General features: G+C 38.7%; 1 protein-coding gene across 9 annotated transcripts in view; it reads right to left on the minus strand.

The window, feature by feature from the left end:
- RAPGEF6 (Rap guanine nucleotide exchange factor 6) overlaps positions 1 to 14,148 on the minus strand; it is a 246,442-nt gene that overhangs the window by 155,890 nt on the left and 76,404 nt on the right. For all 9 annotated transcript variants that reach the window (XM_030573058.1, XM_030573049.1, XM_030573048.1 and 6 more), the window contains one exon: positions 10,260 to 10,329. In XM_030573058.1, coding sequence (XP_030428918.1) covers positions 10,260 to 10,329 — 70 coding nt within the window. The remainder of the gene's footprint in view (positions 1 to 10,259; positions 10,330 to 14,148) is intronic.

The following is a 14,148-nucleotide window of genomic DNA, read 5'->3' on the forward strand; positions in this document are numbered from 1 at the left end:
TCAATCCTGGGGTTGCAGAGGTTTAGCAGGATTTTCCCTTGCAACTGCTTCTTCTACCTGTCTAGGGACACTGTGGCACCAAGCACTGTAACTCGGGGCAGAGAGATAATCTCTCCTGTGCTCTCAGAGTTCTTTCTGCTGACCCAAGGCAGTGTGTGTTCGGGTGGGTAGGGAGGATTGAAGAGGAAAGGCTAGGACAATGGAGAGGTTGGGGAGAGAGACACGGACAGAAGCAGAGGAATGGGGTAAGGGACAGGAGTGGGGTAGACAGACGTAGAGATGGGCACTGGGCAAGAGTTGGGGAGAGGGAAGGAAGAAGCAGCAGCAGCAGGATAGGGAGGAAGGAAATGGGCAGGAGCCAAGCTCCTGTGGAAAATATAGGATGTGATCATGTAATTAAAGACTAACATGATGCCTACAAAGAAGCTGATTGAAGTTGCATAGGCAAATTTAACTCTCAAGTTTCCAAACTTTTGAGTGCTTGACTTTGCAACTTTAATGTTTTAAAGTAATTTTTTGGGCTATAACAACCGTTTATATAATACACATTCCTCATGTCCGTAAAATGCTTATAACATCTATTAATCATTATCAACCGTTTATAAAAAAACCTTAATACAAAGCATTACATAGACATTTAATACCCTCCACTAGATCCTGAGGACCAAAACTGATCTACATCTCTCAAAAATTTGAGATGCACGTCTTAAGACAATTAAATTGCTGGAAAAAAAAATCATGGAAGAGATTAAAGTAGGAAAAAAATTATATAAAATCCAAGAATATTCCTAGCAGGGACTGAAATTCAAGCCAACCTAACTCACTATAAATTTCTCTCTTTTTTCACCTCCTCTCTGTGCTGCTCTCAACAATTCATTCTTCAGGCCAGGCTCACAGCTGCCTGAGAGGAATCATACTATGTACAGGAGCAGAAGGAGAAGCAAGTATTTTAGCAGAAAGGAGATCTAGCCTTTCCCATATCAAATCCCTAGTCAAAGGGATGCTAATAAAATAAAATAATTCTATAAAGTCAATAGAAGCTCTTCTTCTATTTTTCTTGTTTGCGCTGACACACTTTTCATACCATATGAAAGCACTGTTTGGCAAATACTGTCCATTAAAATACACTTGAAGTGGTTTTGTAACATTTGCCATTTTGCTCCATAAAATTACTATGTATGCCAGTGCTACAGGGTGAGCACAGCCAGTCCCTCATTAGCTCACTCCAACTTGACTTACTTGAAGGCAGGGGAGCAGCAGCATGGCTTACTCACTAACGTTTCCAGGACAGGAAAGCTGCACCCAAGAGAACAGTAAGAGTGCCGGGAGTGGGGAGGGTTTGAAGGATACTTCCCTGGCAAGGATGATCTCCCAACAGACAGGCTCTAGGGGTTCCCACTGAGAAGAGTGGGGCTCCACACTATCAAGAAGGACTAGAGTGGCTGTGCTGGCAGAGGGACTGAAGAGGACGGAGAAGGAGCGTCAGTATGGCAGAAGACACCAGAGTATGGTATGGAGAGACTCCCAGCAGAGGCTGATGGAAGGTCCTGTTAGGAAGAGTAATGACTTAAGAACTATATCCACTTGGTGTGGGAAATGGATTGTATTTGGGAATTTTTGTCATGGACTGAGTTGCACTATAATTTTATTAATAAACCAACGTCAAGGAAGGATATTATTGAAGCAAGACAGTTTGAAGTGGAATCCTTGAGTTACCTGAGAGGGTAAACTGAGGCAAGCACATGTATCCTGCTCTGACCCGCCTTAAGAGGGCACTCCAGATGGGACCACCCTCTGATAGCCATTAGTAGCAATGCTTCCATCTTTTCTAAACATTAAATAACCATTCCTTTTGTGTGCTGTTTCTTAAAGACTATGAGCTTCATCACCCCATGGAGATGTCAGCCTGACACTGTTGTGGATATTGGAAAGCGCTCACTTGTCAAACCTGATGATGAGTATTGTGAGGAGAGGTGGAGGGGGGAATGGAGGAGAGATACAAGCCCTCATGCTTCATGCCATTAGCAACCTCTAATTGAGAGACGGTAGGGAAAAACTTCCCATGTGGGCTGGTTATTCAAAATTATTCATTACAGGGTTTCACGCACCTTCCTCTGAAGCATCTGGTACTTAGAACACTAATGTGATCCTATATGGCAATTCCTATGTTCCTGTGAAAAGAATGAAGTGTTGGGGAGCCTTGAACATTCTCCATTCTCAAGAACAGAGAATCAGTTGTCTTTTGATTTCCAAAATGTGTGGCTCCACAGGAGATGAATTGCCAACTGTCAAAGGATTAAAATATAGATACTGCAGACTTGATACAGTGCTCATGGATAACATACAGGTTCACCAAAATGGAAAGTTGAACCCAGCACTAAATAAAATATATTTTGGAAACAGCTGAAGACACAGAGGATCATAGCACAGAGCCTCTAACATGCCCTATTCTAGAGGATGACTTTTTGGCCCAGAGGTGGCTATAAATTTCTAGGATTAGGACATCAAAATTTAGGAGAAAATGCCTTTTTGACATAATTAGGTAGGAATAAATCAAATAATATTGTCACACTGCTGTATAGGTAAGACAGAACAGAAATAATATGGGTCTGCAGTTAGCATGTGGTAACTTCTATAAAAAGCTTTGAGTTTTGTGATGTATTAGATGTGTTTCTGAAAAGTAGACCGACTCTCACAATGAGCCAGTTTTCCAAGACAGATGATGATGATAAACCAAAGGGAGTTAGATAACCATTATTCTCAGTAGATATCACATGATCCAACTTTAACCTAAACATGCTGAGCGGACACAAAAGATGATGAAAAAGAGTAGGTCACAGGCATACATCAAAGCAGGAAATGCATGTGACAGCAAACCATTAAAAATACAAATGAAAGGCTCATATTTTTAAAACATCGTTTTTTTAAATTACACTATGCTGGTAGATATATCGTTCTTTTAATGAATCACACTTACTTCTCTACAAAATACATATCGACATCCATGCCTTATGTGGAATAAGAAAGCAGTAGCATGAACTAGATGATGCAAGAATAATGCTTTTATAAGTACACTGCTACTAGATGTATTACAATTGAAAATTACATTTCATAACTACCAGTTGAAAGTACAGAAACAGTAAACTAGAAAATTAATTATATCACTAGTCAGACATTTTCCCACACAAAGAGCAATATTGCTATCAGTATGAAGAACACAGAATCTTCTGTACAGTACAGGTATCTTCCTATTGTAGATCAATACCTCTTTGTACAATTAATCTTTTTCTCCACCATAATCACACAAAATTAAAGTAATTAAATAGTACAGAGGAAATCTCTCTGCATTTAAAAGAAAGGGAATATATACCTAATTTAAACACTTACAGATATATTAAAAGAGCTATTAAAAGATTAGCTATACTGAAATGCTAATTTTTAAGAGGATTGGTAATGTAATTTTGTATTATGCAGTGGCATCAGTCACATTGGTTCTTAGGCCACAATAGAAAACAATGTTCATATGCTTATTTCTCAAGAACCTTAGAATAATCAGCTGGAAATTGAGAAAACTTTTCAGTATACAAATCTGACAGGAAAAAATAAACTTGTTATCTTTACACACACACACACACATCCATGCGTGCACCTGCTCCCTTAAACTTAAAGAGAATTTAAAATAACATTTTTAATTAATTAAAGAAACGCTCATTTGAGCTGGGGAAAATTCTTTGAACCAGGCAGAGATAACCTACAACGATTTGATCATTTAAATCTTAGACAATACTTTTCTGAAAAAGGGTTATTTCCTCAATAAGTTTCAAATGATACTGTTTTTAGAAAATGGAACAATGATTTTACCGTTGAAACCAAACACACTGTAAGCTGAGATAATGCAGCATGCCTTACTGGACAATTAAATTGAGTTCAATCCACCTCTTTATAGTGGGAGTGGTTTATTTCAATATTGCCTGCCCCCAAAATTCAAAAATCATGAGTCAGGACTCTTCCGCCCCCACATTCCTGAAGTTTTAAGAAAAGATTAAAGTTAAGTTTTTTGGTCTATCTTCTGATTTTTGATCTCTTCCTCCCCACTGCCAAATTCCACCAATTTGGCCACGATTGCAGGAGTTCGCCCTAATAGAGACAACTGATATCAAATTACAGAAATTTGTATAAAGCACTGCCTGAGGGTACAAAGGGCTTTCTAGCTTCTTCCAAAATGCTAATGAAGTTATCCTGTGCTTCACACTAATTAATTATGTACCCCGGTAATCTGCACATCAACTAATTTTATACTCTCATACCCACATCAATTCTTCAGCATCTGGCCCCACATCTGCCCATTGCACACCAGCAGCTTCAGGGGCTCTTTACCCCTACACCCTTTTACTTCCCAGGACACATTTTGACAGATGCTTATATCCCAGGTAAATACGAAACATCAGTTGCAAGTGCTAAGCAAGTGTACCTCTATCTTCATTCTATATTTAAGGCTCAATTCAGACAGATGGGCTTGCATCTCTAAGCACAGCAACAGAATTTGGAAGATAAAACAGTGTTCATCTAAGCATCTGAGATTAGAGCAGAACCTTTACATTTCTTTTACTAAGTCAAAGTAAAGAAAGAAACAGATAAACCTTGCTAATTTCTTTAGTTTATAAACACTAACAAGAGCGTGTGGATATTTATAGATAACAGAAATTAACCAGGCAATCTGGATTTTAAGAATAAAAAAATTGTCATGTTGAAAAAGATAATCTGCTATTGTTTTCCATCCCCGGAAAGTCATGATGTAGAATATGCTGTTGAAGGAGCTTCCCCGGGCCTTATGAAGGCAGAGTTTTAATGGAGCTCTGAGGTGCTCCTAATTTTTCACCCCTCCCTTGTTGAGGTCCTCTATCATAAACACAGGGGGGAACATGGTGGATCTTATTTCACAGTCTTAATTTATTTGACCAGATAAGCCACTGTTAAAACATTAGGCAGCCTCTCTCTCACTACCAGGATACATGTCTGCCTCTGCAGCAGTCCATTAGCCTGAGAAGCAAGAAGCAATTTTTAGATGCTTCTAAAGTACATAGTCACAATATTAGTACTCATTTTCAGTGTGTAACAGAAAAAACTAGAATGACTGATTTCACAGGGTAGTCTCTAGTCAAAGATATAATTTTATTGACTTGTACTGACAGCTGCAGTCAGAAGTACCAAAGCATTTGTGTAAGGAGCAGCTTTTCCCATAAAGCATGATGCAAAGAGAAATTGAATAGGATCACATGATCTTACTCAATTTTACTCAACAGCCAGTGCTAGCGGGTAATATCCTTCTATTCACAAACACCATGCTGCTCTTGTGAAATCATCTACTTGCACCTAAAGAAGAAAAAAGGAAGCATCACGAATGAAAGGGGGGAAAAGAGACCACAATACAGTTAGATCTGCTGCAACTTTTGGTGACATCAATTAGGATATGATTAAAACCATCAGTTTAACAATAAACAGGTCTCTTTGCTAATCCAGTAAATCACCTAGTTTCCTAAATATGATTTGCCATGCCCATCCATCTATGCTCTGTTATCCTCATTAACTTAGCTTAGGCTGACCACATTTATGGCCTTTAAAACGGGTCAGTTCTCAGAGGAATCCCCTTAAGAAATTGATTTATATTCTAGGAAGAAGGAGGAGATAACGAGAGATGTGAAAATCTGTCAGCAAACCTATTAAAATCTATGCTGCACTTGTATGCGGTGAAGTGGCAAATACTTGCTGTTTTTATCTGGTCCTCATATAAAATGCTAAATTTGTAACTGAAAACAAAAAAACAACAACTGAAAAACAGAAATTAAACATGAGAGAAAATCAGGGAACTGAACTCAAGGCTCCTGTGAGGCTGTGAAAATAATTACCCATGTGTACACCACAAGCTTGTCCTTCTTTTTTTTCCATTTTAAGTTCCATGTAGAAATGTGACAGACTTCGTCGATTTAGTCAGTTATGTTTAGCTATAAAAGGTAAAAGCTAACATCATGGAGAAGAAACAATGCGTTTTAGTAATTTGCTTGTCCTAGGTGGAAAATACACTGAAGTTCCAGAAAGGAATTTAAAAGACCCAGATATTTCTCTGCACTGCCTAACTGGAATTTAAGAATACTTTAAATTGTATAAATACTATTAAACACAAATAGTTTAATACACAGTACAGGAGTATAAAAGTTATGTATTTCTCTCCAGTAATGTCTACAATGTGCTTGATGGTTACCAAATAACTAGACTGAGAAATTATATTTCTAGATATTAAATGAAAAATAATTCATGAAAATATATTTATAGTATCATCGGTTCAATTACAAATAAGGGCATCAGTATTTCCTAAGGCTTGTACACCTACAAGTATTTTGATCAGAGATTATGTTCTGTGTCATTTTGCAAATCACATTGGTAGCTCGTGAGTCAGCAATTATTATTTGATTTTTCCTAAAATGCTATCATGAAAAAAAATTCTATGAGTCATTTCCCACTTCAGCGAGTTCCTACAGCAGAAAGGAGTTGCAAGACAAAATGCATGCAATTTGTCCAGATAACAATGTACCAGGTTTACTAATGAAACTATGCATTAATACATTTGTAAGAAAAAAATTGTTCCTAAATTATATAAAAAGAATGAGTCAAATTCTTCTCCCAGTTAAATGAGTCTAAATCTGCTGACCTAAATGGACTTTACCATGGACATTTATGCAAAGCAGAATTTGGCCCAAGAACTCTCCTCAAAATGTCTGCTTCATTTAAAGGATCACAATTATTGTAAATACATAAAACCTAAAAATTATCAAAGAAATTAAATTTGGAACTAGGATAGTCTATGACTGTGGGATACAGAGGTTCCAGGGAACTTTAGATCAGTTTTTATATTAGAACGGTATAAAAAACTGGCTAACCCCACCAGCCTATACTGGGTAGCAGCAATAAACAGGCAAAAATTTGAAGTAGTAACAAGCAAAATAATGCCTGAGTCATTTCACATAATATTTCTGTACACATCACCATCAAAACAGCCCGAACGAGTCCAAGAAATCATGAACACAACTAATACTTGTTCTTGAAAACATAAGAACAATCACAAACTTACGTGGCATTTTCTTACCTCAGAAATGTTGTGGAAGTGGCCCAAACTATTCTACTCTTCAGCCCCTGGTTTCCTTTTTTCTTGTTATACTACTAATGCCAGTCACCCATTAAATGCCTGTTATATTGCTGCTTAAAGTGACAGTAATCTTAAAAGTTATGCTTCTGTCCGAAAACTTCCTACCTATGATTTTTACTTTTAATGTCTAACATTCACTATAAATGAAGGAGAAAGACTAATTTTATCTAGTGCTTGATACCGAAGGCTGCTTTAAAAACATAACTGTGACTTTTGTCATTGTCATGACTTAAATTCATCTGCATGTTAAAAAACTAACACACACCAGTTTACTCCCTACTACTACTACTAACCCCTTCACTGAATTAGACTGTGAGCTCTTTGGAGCAATAACTCTGCAATCTTACTTGTACTCTCAGGCACGTAGTACACATTTGGGCACTGTAAAACGAGCATCCACCACTACAAGATATATTTCAATGAAAACTTTAAATTCTGCCTCTAAAGGTGTTAAAGGAAAATGTTCCCTCTTCAGCAATTTCCTTTCTTCAGTGTTTGGATTATAGTTCATCCCCTTCATCATATGGAGATAGGATCTTAGCCTTCTAATAATGTCACAGACACACCCAGCAGCAGCGGCTGGGGACAGGGGTGACACTAGCCCTGAAGAGAGTTTCTGCTCCAAATGACACAGCAGGCTCTATGTTCGTGTCTCAAGGATTCCAGATCAAATTTTCTCAGTTCAAAAGTAAAATGATTATTTTCCTAACTGCCATTATAGCAAACTCACAGGAGATCTGAGAGTCAACACCTTTCACTTGACCTCCTGCTCACCCTCTCTCTCTGTTCTATTTAGAGGAAGGGGCTCTCTTTTTAGGAGGCTGGGGGGGGGGAAGAAATGTTCTTGGGTTGAGGACTTCTGCGCACGGAGAAGGACTGGGTCCAATCTGTGCTTTCCCAAGGGCCTTCCTCTTTGACAAACTGGTGTTAAAACCCTCACCCTGCCTTTTTTTCAATGTCAAGAGTTCAGTCCCAACACTGAAGCAGAAGGGTCCCTGAATCTTCAAAAAAGTCAGACACCTCCTGAGCCCTTGACAGGGGCCTGGCATCTTTGTCACAGTCAGTCTGTCATGATGGATGCCAGCTAGGGGAGTCTGATGCATGGGGTTGTGGGCATGAACAATGTTCATACCTCATATGGGCTATCAACGCTGTTTCATTCAATAGCATGCCACCAGGCTTCCTAGGCCTTTAAAGCTTGCTTCAGCCCAGCTACCACGAGTATTCTCTCTCCAGCTGGTGAAGGATGTAACAACTGAAGACAGACTAGCTAGACCCTCAAACCTGAGGTGTAATGTCACCAAAAAACTTCATGAACTGCCTCCATCTGCTCTTAGGGAGAAACTATACTCCAAGTGTCCGTGCTGGTAAAGAATATCGAATAGAGAATGTTAAAATCAGGTAAGCCACAGACAGAAGCCAAATATTACTGGGCAACTGACACATTGTTCTTTATTGCTCAGATACTGACCTTGTCAGTACAGTCATTTCAAACAGGGCTTCTAAACTGTCACTATTAGTTTAACTTAAACATGTTTACCAACAAGGGAAGATGGATTGGAAAGCTAGACTGAGGTAATGATTAGGAGCCTTTCAGCCACTGCAGAGACGTTACAGTCCCACAATAGATTTGTTTCACACCCGACAGCGGCATAATAGAAAGACAAACCTGAAGACCTGCCTGGTTTCAGTACAAGGCAAGTGCATTCTGGAAGGGCCCTGTGTAGCAGGACAACAACATTGGGAATGTACTCTGGGAAACCAGCTTCAATGTTCCAGCTGTTGATAGAATGTGTGCGTCAGTGTGGGTAAAACCCAAATCACAATCCATAAACTGAACTTGGCAGTATTAATAATCTTAAAGAAACCAAAGCCTTTTCCATAGCTTTTCCAAAGCACACAGGTATGCTGAGAACAGCAAAGGCAGAATAAATCTGAGATCAGAGAGTCAGATTTCAAAAACTGGCTGATCTTCAGTACCAGTGGTTGAGGTAATGGAGGAGGTGGGTGGGGTATGTGTGTGTGTAGGGCGGGGTGTTAAAGCGTGAAACTGCCCCCCCATTGTCCTTTAAGGGTATATGTGTGTCTTTTCAAGCATATTATTCATTTGAATAAAGGAGATTTACTGCATGCATTTTCACACGGGGTGGCAAGAGAACCCTCCCCACACTCACCTGGCTGTGACAGCTACTGTACTACAGGGCTGGGCTCAGCTACCCACTCTGAGCATTGCAACATGGCGCACAGAGTTATGTGGTGCTCAGGGAGCGCCGCCAGCTTTTTTGGCGCCCTAGGCAGCAGAAGGTCCCGCCCCCGAAATACTGCCCCCGACAGAGGCAGCCGAAGATCCGGCTGCCTCCCCGCCAAAAGTTAGCACCCTAGGCAACTGCCTAGGTCGCCTAATGGGTTGTGCCAGCCCTGGTGGTGCTGCAATCCTGTGCGCCATGTCACAACACCACTCACACAAATTTGGCCCACCAGTGACTCCATCATGTCAGAACAATTGGAGAGTGGAGCAAGGCCTAGCCCCACAGGTTGGGCTTGCTCTGCAGTCAACCAATGACCAATTGCCCTCCCATCAGTTGCAAAACCTGGCTCCACCACTACTCTCTACATTCCTCCCTGCTTCACCACAGATCTTCATATTAAGTGGAACTGCAAAGGCCAAGAGTACCTTAGCTAACAGAGATAGCATGTCTGGGAGATCTAGTGAAAAAGGAATAAAATGGGAGATAAAATATATGAACATATACAGCAGGACTGACTAATGCTGACTGAGGAGTACCCAATTAGTTAGTACTGATGAGGCTGTAAAACAGAAAAAATTAGTCATTCTAGAAAGGTTGACATTACAATCCTAATCATCATCATTACCCATCTAGCTAAATTTACATAGCTGTTGCTGTCATGAAAAGGCAGCACTGAGAATAATTGAAATCAGACCAATTTTAATGCAATTTTATAGGAAGCTTTACAAAAAAGCTTTCTGTTACCAGGTACAAAACAGTTGCTAAAAAATACAGAAGCATTAAGCACATTTTTAAAAGCCTGTTCTTACCACGATCATTTCAGAAGGTTCCAATATAATACACTCGCATCCTCTTTTTCCTCCAGACTGCTTGCCAAAACTGGAAAAAAATGTGGAAAAAAATTACACTTTAACTATTTTGGGGGTAAAAATAGTTAACAGAAGGTGAATAATTCAATAACCTAAGGGGGTGGGGGTGGGGAGAAAGAAAGTTCATGGAAACTACTATACCTGAGACTATAATTTAATTTTCTCACACTGTCATTAAATAATTCTTTGAATTTGTACAGCAACTCTCATCAGAGCACCTCCAAGTACTTTATATAATTGGGATACCTTTGTGAAATTATTATTTATATTATACTAGAGTCAAGAGAATCCAGTCATGAGCAGAAGTCCATTGCATTGGTGCTGCTTAGGAAAAGAAAAAAAACAAAGACAAAAGAACAGCCTTTGCCATAAAAAACTAACAATATAAATAGGGAGAAAGTATAAGATGTGGGTGTTGAACAAGACAGAGGGGGAAAGATGTGTGGCATTTACAAGAATACAAAGGTTCCATATATTCATAATTTTTATGAAGTAAAGGTACAAATTAGAGGCTTCACAACTTGTTTTTCAATAAGTGGAACAACAAATATAGGCAACCTCCCTAACCATTATCATTTGGCATTTTACTAGGTAAAACAGTGTAGATGAGTTTCTCCAGGAAGTGTTATCAAAACTTTCAAAACTTCCTATATTAGGAAAGGAACAAAATTACAGGAGCTAGCATGTGATTATTTAAAAACATTTAAATATTTAAAAGAGAGAAAAGGTAAGAAAGAGGGTCAACGCAAAAACTCAGTGTTATTAATGCATCCCGGTTTAGCGTGCTGCTCTTTGTGCTCTCTGCTGTCAGAGCTGAAGTCTCAGCTGAGACTACAGACTTACAATGAGACTATAATGAGTTCTCTCCTATGTCTGTTTCCCCCCATTTTGACATGTAGTTATTTTCTTCTCCAGAGATAGTGGCAGTTGCTGTGGTGGGGGTTAACCAAAACTGTTTTTATTAAAACACTGAACAAGCTGTTGATTCTACCACACGTAATAACTTGATACAGACGCCGACTTATATGTATTCTATTCATTCATGTGCCTCAGGTTTTGTTAGAAGGCAGAAGGATAAAAAAAATCCTTGGATGCTATGGGGATGAGATGGCAGAGAAGAGATCAGTAACGCTGAAGTCAGATATGTCTCCAAGAAAGAGAGCTTAGAACTGTATGGTTTACAGAGTTCAGCACTGTACATTTTGTGCAATAGCCTAAGCCATTTTTGTGTATTTAATAAACATATGATCTCAAATTAGAGGGGCTAGGCCAAGGCCAAATGAGGGGTGTTTTTTTTTTTACTCCTCCTCCTCATTGTAGTACATTCCTTGAGTCATTCTGAAGGGTTATTATTTTAGGGTTGTCAATGGTCCCAATTTTATCGGAGATCCCCACTCTTTGTCCCCTGCACATGGGGACATGTCACAATGATTTTTATATTTTCTGAAACCATAAAACATTTGTTTTGAAGAGATTTCAGTGTGTAGGAGAAAATCAACCCACAGTGGTAGGACAGAAGAGTATTTAGAGATAAATCCCAGCAGTAAGATAGTCAGACAATTGGATCTACACTTTACCATCTCTTGCAGAAGTCAGTGCAGAATACAGCACGCTTCACATATTAAATAACAAATTCTTATGTTAATGTTTCCATTTAAACACTCAAACATCAGGAAACAGAACAGGTGGCTTCATTAAGCCAGCCATGTGGCACATCCTGTAAATTTTATTATATACATTTGACAAACAAATTTTAAATTTGTAGATTTATCTCACAAAACACATTTAGGCTTGTCTATAATTTACCATTTTAATTAAAATCAATTTTAAATTAATTTATTTAAACTGGTTCAAACTCCTGCATGAACACCCTGAAATCAATTTACAACCAGTTTATATCAATTCATAACCAAATGAATTCAGTTATGTCTCTAAATCAGCACTTAGTAAAATAATTGATATATGACTGAAGTATGTCATCTTCATAATCACCAAGGCAAATCCCAAAAGGAAGTAGCCTTCTTGCAAATTGAGCACCACCTGGATCATTCTTTAGGTGGTCTGGATGGATGGACAGTCTATGTAGGGATATCCTGTAGCACCACTGAAGCTCTTGGTGCCCACATGATCACCGATCATGTAGCAGCATTCCGATTCAAGGACACATCCTATCAAAGTAATCAGTGTAATGCTCTACAGCTTGCACACAGAAAGCATTTACTCAGTGTTTCCCAATTTTGACAGCAGGGCCCCTGACTATTTTGTCAGTGGCTTAGAAGTTAAGGAAGAAAGTACTTCAGATCCATTGTCCTTCACTGCAAATATGCTTTGAAATTACAAGTAGTATTGGGTTGGGTAATTACCTGAAAAGCACCTCAACAAGTTAAATTTAACTACACATGCGTTACACTAGAGAAAATGATATAGTAATCACAGAATTAACAAAACATGTTAGCTATCTATCTTGCTCTCTTTTTCTAAGATAGACAAACCCTTCGAAGTGGCACAGATTTTTGAAGTGAAAACACAACTGCATTTTATAATTCATCACAGGGCAAACAAGAGGTCTTAATAGCTGGGTACTGGGCTGCTGCAGCTTTTGGACACCTGCAAAAATATATCTAAATAATACATTAGCTAGTTCTCTCTGCTAAAACAACCAGTATTAAAATGTGTAATAACTTTGAAAATACTAGGATTCAGAATTAACCTGCTGAGATGAATGAGGGTGGTTCACATTTCTCAAAAATATTGTTTCACAGGCTAAAAACTCAGGAGACCAATGTGCACAGATTTGCATTAGTTTATACTCAGATTGCATTTGGAAGGTTACCTTTACAAACAAGCACTAGGTTTGTTTGTTTGTTTTTTAAATGAAAGTTTAGAAGCAGAATTCTGCAGCAAAGGACTGATTCTGCAGCCATTTCTTTGGTTATGAAAAACAACTCTGGCCATGAGAGTACGTGCAGCTCAGCTTCACTGAACCACCAGCTCATTCCCAATAGCTGTCGCTGGCACATATAAGACATGAAGAATGATGTAACCTTCTGGTGAATGACTGAATAGGAAAGGGGAGGGTGCTAGTAAGGTTGTGAACTAAAAAGGAGGAATAAAAAGATAAGAGTAAAAAGCAACAGTGTCAAAAGCACAGGAAAGAACAAACATGAGAAATACCAGCACAGAGAGAAGGGAGAACAAATCATCAACCTATCAAGTACATTTGTACCTTTACATGCCACAGACACTACATTCTTATGCATGGGCACATTACAGAAATCTTATGCTGGAACACACATAGCAAAAGGGTTAAAACAGTTATCCATGCATGGAAAAGGATGAACTAACTTCAATGGCTATTTTAAAATTTTACGTCCCAGAAACACAGATAACTATAAAGACAGCTTCATGCAGCTATTTTAGCGAAACCTCAGATCCTTCCAAGCAACAAAGTTAACAATCCTAATAGTCATTATGATAAAGCAGTATGACCAGTAAGAGCATTGCAATTTGAACTGTCAAATTCTGGATTTTGATAATGTATTATAGAAACTATAGTCTTTAAATAGAACTGCCACACAGTTATCATGATAATGACTAAAATGTTCCCTGCTTGTACTGTAATAGTAAAGAAGCTTTTAGACTATGATTTCCATATTGAAATGTCAGTTTCAGAGTGGGACATCCACACTAGCACCTGCTGGCTAAATTTTGTGTCTTCTGTCATGCTTCTTCCATACAGTGCATGACCCAGACGACATAGTCAAACAATCTCCCATGTTTGTTCCTAGCCTCTGTTTGCCAGATGCTGGGAATGAGCGACAGGGAATGG

The sequence above is a fragment of the Gopherus evgoodei genome, chromosome 8 (genome assembly GCF_007399415.2).
Source record: "Gopherus evgoodei ecotype Sinaloan lineage chromosome 8, rGopEvg1_v1.p, whole genome shotgun sequence".
Taxonomy (NCBI): domain Eukaryota; kingdom Metazoa; phylum Chordata; order Testudines; family Testudinidae; genus Gopherus; species Gopherus evgoodei.